Source organism: Heterodontus francisci, chromosome 26 (assembly GCF_036365525.1).
Source record: "Heterodontus francisci isolate sHetFra1 chromosome 26, sHetFra1.hap1, whole genome shotgun sequence".
Lineage (NCBI taxonomy): Eukaryota > Metazoa > Chordata > Chondrichthyes > Heterodontiformes > Heterodontidae > Heterodontus > Heterodontus francisci.
The window spans coordinates 38,054,854-38,067,749 of NC_090396.1; the positions used below are offsets into that span (position 1 = coordinate 38,054,854).

Sequence of the window (12,896 nt, forward strand, 5' to 3'; positions counted from 1 at the left end):
AACACGCAAAACTAGCAAAGCAGAGAAGACCCCAGGAACCTAAGAAAATAAAGTAAGTTGACGTAAGTGTGCAGATAACTCTGCCAGCATAGCATACCAACAGCACAAGTACCAGCCTATCCTACCCGGCCCCTCAGGTAGCCCTGGCACATCTACCCAACTTTGCCAGTACTTCCTGCTGAAGAGAAAGTGGGAGCTAACTTGAGGACAATATTAAGGCAAAAGGCTACAAACAACCTAGTGGAAAGATAAGGTGCTGTTCTTTGAGCTTGCATTGAGGATCACATGAACAATGCAGAAGACTAAAGACAGAGTGCTCAAAGTGACTGTGGTACAAGGAATTGAAATGACAAACCACAATTAGCTCGGGTTTGCAGTTGTGGAGACAACAGAGGTGTTCAGGGTGTTCAGCAAAGTAGTCATTTAATCTGCATTTGATCTCCCAGTCTAAAGGAGAGGCAATATACTAGGTTGGAGAAAGTGCATGTAAATTCCTGACTCAAATGGAAGAAATGTTTGAAGCCCTGCGGATAATGGTTCAGAAATAAGTAAATGGTCAGATGTCGCACAGGAAGATGCCGGGGAAGGAGAGCAGGGTAGAACGGTGGTGAAAGAGTGAATTGTGCTGGCACAGAGGAAACAGGCCCTTCAGGAAGCAGAGAGAGGATGGAAAAATATGACTCTGGCTTCAAACATCTGAATTATTTCCATAGTGGTACAGTTCCAGGCTTACCTTTCTTGTTGTTGTTGCACGTCTCTTAGGTCCTGGATCACTGAATACAGCACATCACTGGAAGACTGTAAGTTAAGGGAAAGGGTCAAATGAAATGGATTTTGCATTCAGGCATGTTGATTTTTATTTTCATGAGGGCATGTTATGTGAATCGCGAGTAGCTTTTTGTAAACCAAGTTACTCTAAGAATTGACCGTATCTACCATAGAAACGAGGCCAGATTTCCCAGGGTGGCAGTACCTGGCTCAACATTGGCAAACAGTCCTGTTCATCCAAAACAAATAGCTCAGATTATTTCCAGTCCTACAGCTGCTGAATAAATGCAACTGGAGCTTGGCTTCACTTCAGCACACAGCAAATGAGCAAGTACTACAGTGATAAGGAACCAGCATTGATTGGCTCTGTGCCAGAATGAATGGTATTTGCCCTGAATTTATGGTCACAAAAAAAAAATTTCAGTGTGCGTATCCACCACTACTTCTCCCTTCCCCCAAGTTATTTTCTTTAACTCTTCTCTTGTCTCCCTACGCCATCCACAAGCTGTAGCTAGAGAAGCAATGGCTTGCTTTTAGACTTATGTCATTGCTTTTCTTCAATCCACTGCTAAAATAAGTCAGTGGCCCAGTGATGAATCAGTCCTCTTTACAGTGTTACAGCCAGGTGAGGAGGGGGGTCTCAGGCTCCCCTCTTTCCCGTCCTCTTGTTTGACTCTAACAGGGTTTATTCCTTTTAAACAGTAACTGTGCTTACAACTTCCATGAGTGTTGTACCTTTTACTTTTACTGTGATTGTGAAAGAACCAATCGGACAGGTTTTCTTGAGTTTAAACAAGAAAGAAGTAAGTTTATTACACTTAACACTCTAACCCTGTTTTAAAAATACTAAAAAAAAGTTACACATTCACATGAGAATCACACACTCAAGTAGATTACAGAGGGAAAAATAGATTGGTGGTTGGATTAAAGTCCAGAATAAATGGAACTTAAATACATAGTCTGTGAAGTGAATGATCCGGTAGTCCTCCAACTGAAGCTGTATTGTTGAAGATCTTGCTGCTCAAATTGCATTTTGTGGTTGGCCTACTTTGTTCAGGGTTTTCTTGAAGGCAGAATTGTAGTTAGCTCTCTTCCCTGGTCTCTGGCTGCAGCAGTCTGTAGGCTTGGAGGGTCCACAGTCGCAGATGGTTTTCAAACTTGATGTTTTCTGGGGAGACAGAAAGAGAAACCCACAGCTTTCTCTGCTGCTGCAGTCTCAGTTACAGCTTGTCTCCTATTTGTCCAAAGGAAACAAAACCAGCTTCTCCCCGGGATGGACAGACATGGCTGCTTCAGGTTTTCTAGAACCTTCTAATGAAATTCAAGGTTAGGAATTGGCTCCACATGCCCCAGGATGCCAATTTACACATGGAGGGGGTTTGATCTTTCAAAGCCAATATGTCAGGATTGCTTAAAAAGGGTCACTGACCTGAAACGTTACCTCTGCTTCTATCTCCACAGATGCTGCCACACCTGCTGAGTATTTCCAGCATTTCTTGTTTTTATGTCAGGATTGCCTTGACTGCCTTGTTAATGAAGCCATTTTAGGTAATTCAATCACTTAGAGCAAGCTATTGTCCTGGCTGGGCTTCTTGTTAGACTTTTGACTCCAGTTCAATCTCCCGGTATTTCAGTGGCCAGCTTGGCTGCTAGATATTTAAAAAGTTACTGTAGGGTTTTTTCCCTTAAAAGTCTAATGTAAGTTTCCAACTGATTTAAATAAATTAATATTTCTCATTTGGCATGTGGGGTTTTCTTGACAATCTGGGCTTTCTAAATTGGCACAATGCACAACAGCAGAAATAAAAAGGAACCCTAGATGTCGAACTTGCGTTCAGATGTGCTGTTAGTTCCAGCACAATTCGCTCAAAGTTGGCCAAACCACCACAAAAGATTGCAGAATTTCAAGCATAAATTATGTTCAGCACACATCGAGTTTCCGCAATCCTTTGTGTTAGCTTAAAAACATCATCTGCTAGAAGTTGGCCCAAAACTGGTCACACCCCCAGATCAAAATTATACACCATTGTCAGTTTCTGCTAATTGCAGTTGTTTGTGGATGTGTTTTGAGGAAGTCATTAAAATTACATTTTCTGCGGGGGCAAGGACACTAGTGGGTATAATTTAAAGCTTTTGAATGGTTTTTTTGTTGTTAACTTACTACGAAACTGACTACTGTACACCAGTATACCTAGGAAATGGTTCTGTATAGTTTTCTTAAAAGTCATTTTCAGGTATTTTATAAACAGATTACTCACAGGTGGTGGACTAGACACTGATTAAAAATGCTTTTTTTTGTGATAAGCCCATATTCAGCTATATTAATCAAACTAAATCAAGTTACCATTGTTAAATCTATCGGAATATTTTTAAAGCAAAATTTTTTTTAAAAATTGCATTGGTTCAGGGCAGATTTTGTTCGACAATATGTAAATAATTTTGAGCTTACATTTGGGGGAAAAGATACTTCTCAAAATGAGTGCAAGCTTGACTGCAATTGGTGCTTCGATCACCGATTTGCACCCAAAGCAGAAACTCTACCCTGTCTTTTATAATATTGTTTCATTCCTGGTATCATTCTCATCAGTCTGTGTGACATCATTTCCATATTTCCAACATTCTTTTTGCCCATGGGTCGTTAAAGACTGCACATGGTACTCCAACTGAAGCCTAACCAGTGTCTTATGGAGATTTGTCATCACCTCTTTGCTTGTGTATTCAATGCCCCATATACAAAACCCAAAATCACATTTGTCCTTTTTATAGATTTTTCTAATCCAGCTTTTAAATATCTGTACAGCTGTACTGAATAGATCTCTATGTTCCTCCACCATTAGGAATGTTCCTATTTCAAGTATATTTCCACCTTTTTTTTGACCAAAATTTATTACTTTAAAAAAAAATTGATTCACATTTGCCCTTTATCTGGTTATTCCGCTGACCCTCTTCTTCACTGTCTGCCTGCTCCATAATTTGGTGCCGTCAGTAAATTTGTGCTACGAGACCCTCTATGACTGGATCCATTTCATTTATGTATATGGAGAATAAGAGAAGTCTCAACACAAATCCCTGGTGCACACCATTAGCCACATCTTGCCAATCAGATAAGCATCCATTTACTCTTACTCTCTACTTTCTACCTCAGTTGAACTTCCATCCATGCCACCACTTTATTTTAATGACATCAACAACAACTTGCATTTATATTGCACCTTTAACATCATAAAACATCCCAAGGCGCTTCACAGAAGCGATTAACAAACCAATTTGATTGATATCGAGCCACATGAGCTATCAGGACAGGTGACCAAAAGCTTGGTCAGAGATGTAGGTTTTAAGGAGTGTCTTAAAAGAAGAGAGACAAGTAGAGAAGTTAGGGAGAGAATCCAGACTTTAGGGGCCCAGCCGGCAGCCAAAAGCAAGGCTGCCAAAATTGGGGATACTCAATTGGAGGAGCACAGAGATCTCAGGGATTCTAGAACTGGAGAAGGTGACAGAGATAGGGTGGGGCGAGGCCATTAAAGGATTTAAAAACATGGATAAGACTGTTAAACTTGAGGTGTTGCTGGACTGGAATCTCTGCTGCACAGGGGAGGAGTAAAAATTGTGGGAATGCAATTGTTATAGGAGATTCAATTGTAAGGGGAATAGATAGGTGTTTCTGTGGCCGTAAACGAGACTCCAGGATGGTGTGATGCCTCCCTGGTGCTAGGGTCAAGGATGTCTCAGAGCTGTTACAGGACATTCTGAAGAGGGAAGGTGAACAGCCAGTGGTCATGGTACACATTGGTACAAATGACGTAAGTAAAAAAAAAAATGAGGTCCGAAAAGCAGAATATAGGGAGCTAGGAGGTAAGATGAAAAGTAGGACCTCAAAGGTAGTGATCTCAGGATTATTATCAGTGCCACGTGCTAGTCAGAGTAGAAATAGCAGGATATATTGGATGAATACGTGGCTGAAGAGATGGTGTGAGGGGGAGGGTTTTAGATTCCTGGGACATTGGGAATGATTCTGGGGGAGGTGGGACCAGTACAAACTGGACGGGTTACACCTGGGCAGGACCGGGACTGATGTCCTAGGGGGAGTATTTGCTAGAGTAGTTGGGGAGGGTTTAAACGAAAATGGCAGGGGGATGGGAACCTCTGCAAGGAGTCAGAAGAGTGGGGATCAAAGACAAGAACAAAAGACAGTAAGCGGAATAAGAAAAGTGATAGGCAGAGAAATCAAGGGCTAGAATCAAACAGGGCCACAGTGAAAAATAGTAGGAAGGGGACAAGTAATGTTAAAAAGACAAGCTTTGAGGCTTTGTGCCTTAACCCGTGGAGCATTGTAATAAAGTGGATGAATTAATCGCGCAAATAGATGTAAACGGGTATGCTATAGTCGGGATTACGGATACATGGCTGCAGGGTGACCAGGGATGGAAAATGAACATCCAGGTGTATTTAGTATTTAGGAAGGACAGACAAAAAGTAAAAGGTGGTGGAGTTGCATTGTTGGTTAAAGAGGAAATTAACACAATAGTGAGGAAGGATATTAGCTCTGACAATGTGGAATCTGTATGGGTAGAGCTGAGAAGCACTAAGGGGCAAAAAACATTATTGGGGGTTGTATGTAGACGCCCAAACTGTAGTGGTGATGTTGGGAATGGCATTAAACAGGAGATTAGAGACGTGTGTGATAAAGGAACATCTGTAATTATGGGTGACTTTAATCTGCATATAGATTGGGCAAATCAAATTAGTCACAATACCATAGAGGAGGAATTCATGGAGTGTATATGGGATGGTTTTCTGGACCAATATGTTGAGGAACCAACTAGAGAACAGGCCATCCTAGACTGGGTATTGTGTAATGAGAGAGGAATAACTGACAGTCTCGTTGTGCGAGAACCCTTGGGGATGAGTGACCATAATGTGATAGAATTCTTCATCAAGATGGACAGTGACGTAGTTGATTCTGAGACTAGGGTCCTAAATCTTAATAAAGGAAACTACGAAGATATGAGGCGCGAGTTGGCTATTATGGATTGGGAAACGTTACTTAAATGGATGACAACAGATAGGCAATGGCAAACATTCAAAGAGCGCATGGATGAACTGCAACAATTGTTTATTCCTGTCTGGCACAAAAGTAAAACGGGAAAGGTAGCCAAACCATGGCTTACAAGGGAAATTAGAGATAGCATTAGATCCAAGGAAGAGGCATACAAATTTGCCAGAAAAAACAACAAACCGGAGGATTGGGAGCAGTTTAGAATTCAACAAAGGAGGACCAAGGGATTGATTAAGAAGGGGAAAATAGAGTACGAGAGTAAGCTTGCAGGGAACATAAAAACTGACTGTAAAAGTTTCTATAGGTATGTGAAGAGAAAAATATTGGTGAAGACAAATGTAGGTCCCTTACAGTCAGAAACAGGGGAATTTATTATGGGGAACAAAGAAATGGCTGACCAACTAAATGCATACTTTGGTTCTGTCTTCACAAAGGAGGACACAAATATCAGACCAGAAATGTTGGGGAACGCAACTTAGTGAGAGAGAGGAACTGATGGAAATCAGTATTAGTAGAGAAATGCTGTTGGGGAAATTGATGGGATTGAAGGCCGATAAATCCCCACGGCTTGATAATCTACATCCCAGAGTACTTAAGGAAGTGGCCCTAGAAATAGTGGATGCATTGGTGGTCATCTTTCAAGATTCTATAGACTCTGGAACAGTTCCTGCAGATTGGAGGGTAGCTAATGTAACCCCACTATTTAAAAAGGGAGGTAGAGAGAAAGCAGGGAATTATAGACTAGTCAGTCTGACGTCGGTAGTGGGGAAAATTCTAGAGTCCATTATCAAAGATTTTATAGCAGAGCACTTGGAGAACAGTGGTAGAATTGAACAGAGTCAGCATGGATTTACGAAAGAGAAATCATGCTTGACAAATCTACTAGAATTCTTCGGGGATGTAACTAGTAGAGTTGATGAGGGACAGCCAGTGGATGTGGTTTATTTGGACTTTCAGAAGGCTTTCAACAAAGTCCCACATAAGAGATTAGCATGTAAAATTAAAGCGCATGGGATTGGGGGTAGTGTATTGCGATGGATAGAAAATTGGTTGGCGGACAGGAAACAAAGAGTAGGAATAAACAGGTCTTTTTCCGAATGGCAGGCAGTGACTAGTGGGGTCCTGCAGGGATCGATGCTGGGACCCCAGCTATTCACAATATATATTAATGATTTAGATGAGGGAACAAAATGTAATATCTCCAAATTTGCAGATGACACAAAACTGGGTGGGAGAGTGAGTTGTGAGGAGGATGCAGAGAGGTTTCAGGGCGATTTGGACAAGTTGAGTGAGTGGGCAAATGCATGGCAGATGTAGTATAATGTGGATAAATGTGAGGTTATCCACTTTGGTAGCAAAAACAGGAAGGAAGATTATTATCTGAATGGCTATAAACTGGGAGAGGGGAATATGCAAAGAGATCTGGGTGTTCTCGTACACAAGCCGCTGAAGGTAAGCATGCAGGTGCAACAGGCAGTAAAAAAGGCAAATGGTATGTTGGCCTTCATAACGAGAGGATTCAAGTGCAGGAGCAGGGATGTCTTGCTGCAATTATACAGGGCCTTGGTGTGAGGCCACACCTAGAATATTGTGTGCAGTTTTGGTCTCCTTATCTGAGGAAGGATGTTCTTGCTATGGAGGGAGTGCAGCGAAGGTTTACCAGACTGATTTCTGGGATGGCCGGACTGACGTATGAGGAGAGATTGAGTCAGTTAGGATTATATTTGCTGGAGTTCAGAAGAGTGAGGGGGGAATCTCCTAGAAACCTATAAAATTCTAACAGGACTTGACAGGGTAGATGCAGGAAGGATGTTCCCGATGTTGGGGTGTCCAGAACCAGGGGTCATAGTCTAAGCATACAGGTAAACCTTTCAGGACTGTGATGAGGAGAAATTACTTCACCCAGAGAGTGGTGAGCCTGTGGAATTCACTACCACAGAAAGCAGTTGAGGCCAAAACATTGTATGTTTTCAAGAAGGAGTTAGATATAGCTCTTGGGGCAAAAGGAATCAAAGGATATAGGGGGAAAGCAGGAACAGGTTACTGAGTTGGATGATCAGCCATGGTCATAATGAATGGCGGAGCAGTCTCGAAGGGCTGAATGGCCTACTCCTGCACCTATTTTCTATGTTTCTATGTTAAGGGTCAGTAAGCACATTAGGTGATGGGTGAATAGGACATGATATGAGTTTGTATAATGGTATCAAAGTTTTGAATAAACTCAAGTTTATGAAGAGTGCAAGTTGGAGATTTTCCAGGAAAAAATTGGAACAGTTGAGTGTAGAGGTAACAAAGACATGGATGAGGGTTTCAGGAGCAGGTGAGTTAACGTAAGGACATAGACCGACGATGATCTAGGGGTGCACGTAGATGGTCTGGTGATGGAGAGGGTGTGGGAACGGAAGCTCAGCTCTGGGTCATATAGGACACAGAGGTTGCAAATAGTTTGGTTCAGCCTCAGATTGTCCATATGGAGCCGATAGTTATGGAACAGAGTTTGCGACAGGGATCAAAGGCAAGGACTGCGAACTTCTAAATATTCAATTCGAGGAAATTTCTGATCACCCAATACTGGAGGCTAGATTTTACCAGCCGCTCGATGTCATGGGTCATGGCAGGGAGCCCATAAAATACTTGAGGGAGAGGCTCGGCACGACCCCTGATGCCAAGAAGGCCCCGCCGCACTTTACCGGCAGCGGCAAGGCCTCTGTGCGGGCCCCCCCACCACCCACGGCGTTTGGCGGCGCGACCTTCATTTAAAATATTAAAATTAATTAAAACAAGATGCAAATAAGCCTACCTGGTCCCAGCAGCCATCCCATGAAAATATTGCGAGTGCGACCGCAACCCGTGTGCCTTCGGAACTCCGGCGGGGGGGTGTGGGGGGGTGGTGTGGAAAGTTCGGGGTGGGAATAAAGTTAATGTTCAGCATATGGGCCAATTAAAAAAAACATTGGCGGGTGCGGGAAAGGGCCTCCAGCTTTCATTTAATTTTTTAAGGCCAATGTCAAATACTGTTGCTCTAAAAATTTAAATGTCTTCTAAGGGTTTGAAGCACTTTACAATTGGTGCCGCGCCTGCGCAGTGGCACCGGACGCTGTTGCCGGGGATGGCACGGCCACCCCCTCTATGTCATCGGGGGCGGCCACTCTGCCCCCTCCATTTAAATGAGTCCCCGTGCTTAATATCATGGGGGCTCAGCGACAGCCGATGCGCGGGGGCACGCCACCGACAGCAGAGTCTGCCACCGTGATTTGCGGCGCATTCATAAAATTCAGCCCTGGATGTCGGACAAGCAAGGTGACAAATTGGAGGAAGTGGACCCATGATGGTGAAGTAGAGCTGGGTGTCATCAACAGCCATAATCTTCATGACAAGTCAACTTATCAAATATTTTACAGAAGTCCAAATACACCACGTCAACTGCATTCCTTTCATTCTTAAGCACAGTAATTTATTTCTAGAATTTGATTAAATTCGTCAAGAGTTATCCATTTTCTGTCCTTAAATAGCTCCTACTGTTTAAATTTTCACTAATGTTGACCCTTATTATGGGACCTAGTAATTTTCCAACAAAGGACATAATATTTTGAGGAATCTTTTGAAGGCAGGGAGAGAGGTAGTCAGGTGGAGCGGGCCAAGTTGGCTGATGCCCTGCTGTTAATTGTGCAGCAGGGAATGGAATGAATGCAAAGGAGGTCAGAGGCAAACAGGCCATGTGCTCCCATGTATAACTGATGGCTGCAGAGGTAGGGAAAGCAAATGGGCAAAATACCACATGCGGTCATGGGGTTGAGGATAATGGCACATAGAGGCAGGTGTTGTCACCATATGTATGGTGACCTTGTGGGTGGTGGGAGTGTGGAATAATATTGGAGAAAATCTTTGTAGTAATGCTGGCTATATTGAGACAGGAAGGAGTGGGATCAAATGAGCATTGTACAAAGAAGATGGAGCATACAGAAGAGATAGTGAAGCAAAATGGAGTAGTTCAATCATACAAATAACGTGGCGATGTTCAGGTGGAAAAGGTGCAATTGTACATGTTGGTCACATTCATAAAGATGCTATCTGTGAGTTTGACCTGAGCAATCTCAATATCATGAGCCCGACAGAAACCACTCTGAAGCAATTAAACAAGGTGTGATGGGAGTGGTTGGGTGGAATAATGCAGTTAAGAGTTATACAGAGAAAAGAAGGTTAGAGATTGAGCAGTAATTGGAAAGGACAGGGAGCTTGAGAGAGAATTTTGAGGAGGAACATGAGGACAGCAGTTGTGAAAGGAAGGACCGAGGCCGAGGAAAGCAATTCCAACTCCTTCAAATGTTGTTCTTTTGAGAAGACGTATAGAAATATGTGTACATATAAAATATATACACTAGTATGTCTGTCATTGTAGCAGTTACTAACACTCAGGATATTCTCTTATGAGTATCGTAACATTATACCATGCAATGTAAATATATTATGCTGCTAAAATGTGCATATCTGTCCCTTAATGACCAATGTGTACTTGTATTGTGTTCTTGAAATGATACAGACATTACAGGAGATTAACTAAAATACATGTCCATTTACATGGCCGAGTACTCCAGTCATTCTAGAAAATCCACTGTAGTGAAGCCACAGGAGATTTCGATACTGTAAAGATACACACACAGTAGGAATGGATTGTTGCTACTCTCCAGGGTGCGGTTTATGGTTTTGGAGAATCTAAAGGAGGGAAGAAGCACTTAACAGCACCCCAACCCCCGAACACAACATAATCATGGTGGAACTTAAATAATAATGTGTGTTTTATTGCCCTAACCATAACATTTTTACATGTTTAGTGTGTGTCTAGATGCTGCTTATACCAAATTATTTAAACTGGATAAGTAGAAATGAATTTGGCATGACTCAGCCACACAGAACATCTGTTATCAGCATAGGCCAAAGCTAGCACAAAATGTAACTTCAATTGAGTGAAAGCAGTCTGTTACTTGTCAACAGTGTTAAAATAACTATGGTGTGAGATATAAAATACATTCAGCTATATTGTTAAGTGATTCATTAATCAATACCAGGCACCTTGAAGGTCAACATTTTTGATGAATACTTTCCACTCATTGGTCAGTTGGGTGAAAGCAAGTCAGAGTTAAGTGCACATACATTTGGCAACCTTTGATTCATTTCCATAGTGACACATTTCTAAGCACCGACTTGTAAAATAAATTACCTTTAGATCACTTTGTACTGTTTTGTGCTATGATTTGTCAACCAAGCATAACCAAATACAATAGAAAGAATTGAAAATAGATTGACCGCATATCGATAAAATCTCACTCAGTGCAAAACATTGGCTGGCATTAGTAATGGAAAAGCTCATTCCGAGACAAGGGTGTGCTCTCCTGATGTTGATGGAGGATGAAGCTTCAACATATTTTTGGCCTGTGCCAAACCAGACCAGGAAGCACTTGATATTCTAACATTCCGTGTGAATTTTTAAGACAAGATCCGTGTTCATTTCTAAATTAAAACACCAAACCACAAGGCCTATCAGTGCTGCCCCCTTCTTCTTCTTCTTCTTTGGCCTCCTTGTCTCGGGAGACAATGGGTAAGCGCCTGGAGGTGGTCAGTGGTTTGTGGAGCAGCGCCTGGAGTGGCTAAAAAGGCCAATTCTCGAGTGACAGGCTCTTCCACAGGTGCTGCAGAAAAATTTGTTTGTCGGGGCTGTTACACAGTTGGCTCTCCCCTTGCGCTTCTGTCTTTTTTCCTGCCAACTGCTAAGTCTCTTCGACTCGCCACACTTTAGCCCCGCCTTTATGGCTGCCCGCCAGCTCTGGCGATCGCTGGCAACTGACTCCCACGACTTGTGATCAATGTCACAGGACTTCATGTCGCGTTTGCAGACGTCTTTAAAGCAGAGACATGGATGGCCGGTGGGTCTGATACCAGTGGCGAGCTCGCTGTCCAATGTGTCTTTGGGGATCCTGCCATCTTCCATGCGGCTCACATGGCCAAGCCATCTCAAGCGCCGCTGACTCAGTAGTGTGTATAAGCTGGGGATGTTGGCCGCCTCGAGGACTTCTGTGTTGGAGATACGGTCCTGCCGCCTGATGCCAAGTATTCTCCGGAGGCAGCGAAGATGGAATGAATTGAGACGTCGTTCTTGGCTGACATACGTTGTCCAGGCCTCGCTGCCATAGAGCAAGGTACTGAGGACACTGGCTTGATACACTCGGACTTTTGTGTTCCGTGTCAGTGCGCCATTTTCCCACACTCTCTTGGCCAGTCTGGACACAGCAGTGGAAGCCTTTCCCATGCGCTTGTTGATTTCTGCATCGAGAGACAGGTTACTGGTGATAGTTGAGCCTAGGTAGGTGAACTCTTGAACCACTTCCAGAGCGTGGTCTCTGATATTGATGGATGGAGCATTTCTGACGTCCTGTCCCATGATGTTCGTTTTCTTGAGGCTGATGGTGAGGCCCAATTCATTGCAGGCAGAGGCAAACCTGTCGATGAGACTCTGCAGACACTCGTCAGTGTGAGATGTTAAAGCAGCATCGTCAGCAAAGAGGAGTTCCCTGATGAGGACTTTCCGTACTTTGGTCTTCGCTCTTAGACGGGCAAGGTTGAACAACCTGCCCCCTGATCATGTGTGAAGGAAAATGCCCCCTTCAGAACCCTTAAAACTGACAAATGTGGTCTGGCCTTTAGAAACAGGGTTACAGTCAGGCAGGCAGCAAAGTACTTCAAGAAGGTTGATGAGACATGAGGCTGCAAAGTAAGAGGTTCTGCCCTGGCCTGTAGGATGCAAGAGGGATCATTCTGCTTAAGTTTAGTAAGAGAGCCCACTGAATTGACCGAGAACTATCACATGCTCTTTTTGTATCATTACATAAATGTAAGTTGAAGTAAGCAAGTCTGATCATATATACTGTTCATTACTTTTTACCTCACTGCGGAGTAACATCATTTATGATTCAAACCAAATTTCATCCGCGCCAATGTGAACATGATCCGCCTTTGCATAGATACAGAAATACACACGCAAAAGACATACAGTTATCCAGTTCAGGTCACAAAGGGG

General features: G+C 43.0%; 2 protein-coding genes across 7 annotated transcripts in view; one reads left to right on the forward strand and one right to left on the reverse strand.

The window, feature by feature from the left end:
- arhgap44a (Rho GTPase activating protein 44a) overlaps positions 1-12,896 on the forward strand; it is a 479,646-nt gene that overhangs the window by 397,128 nt on the left and 69,622 nt on the right. The window lies entirely within an intron of this gene.
- Positions 1-12,896, reverse strand: part of tex47 (testis expressed 47) — a 49,449-nt gene that overhangs the window by 23,951 nt on the left and 12,602 nt on the right. For all 5 annotated transcript variants that reach the window (XM_068058036.1, XM_068058039.1, XM_068058040.1 and 2 more), the window contains exon 4: positions 734-798. In XM_068058036.1, the coding sequence (XP_067914137.1) occupies positions 734-798 (65 nt within the window). The remainder of the gene's footprint in view (positions 1-733; positions 799-12,896) is intronic.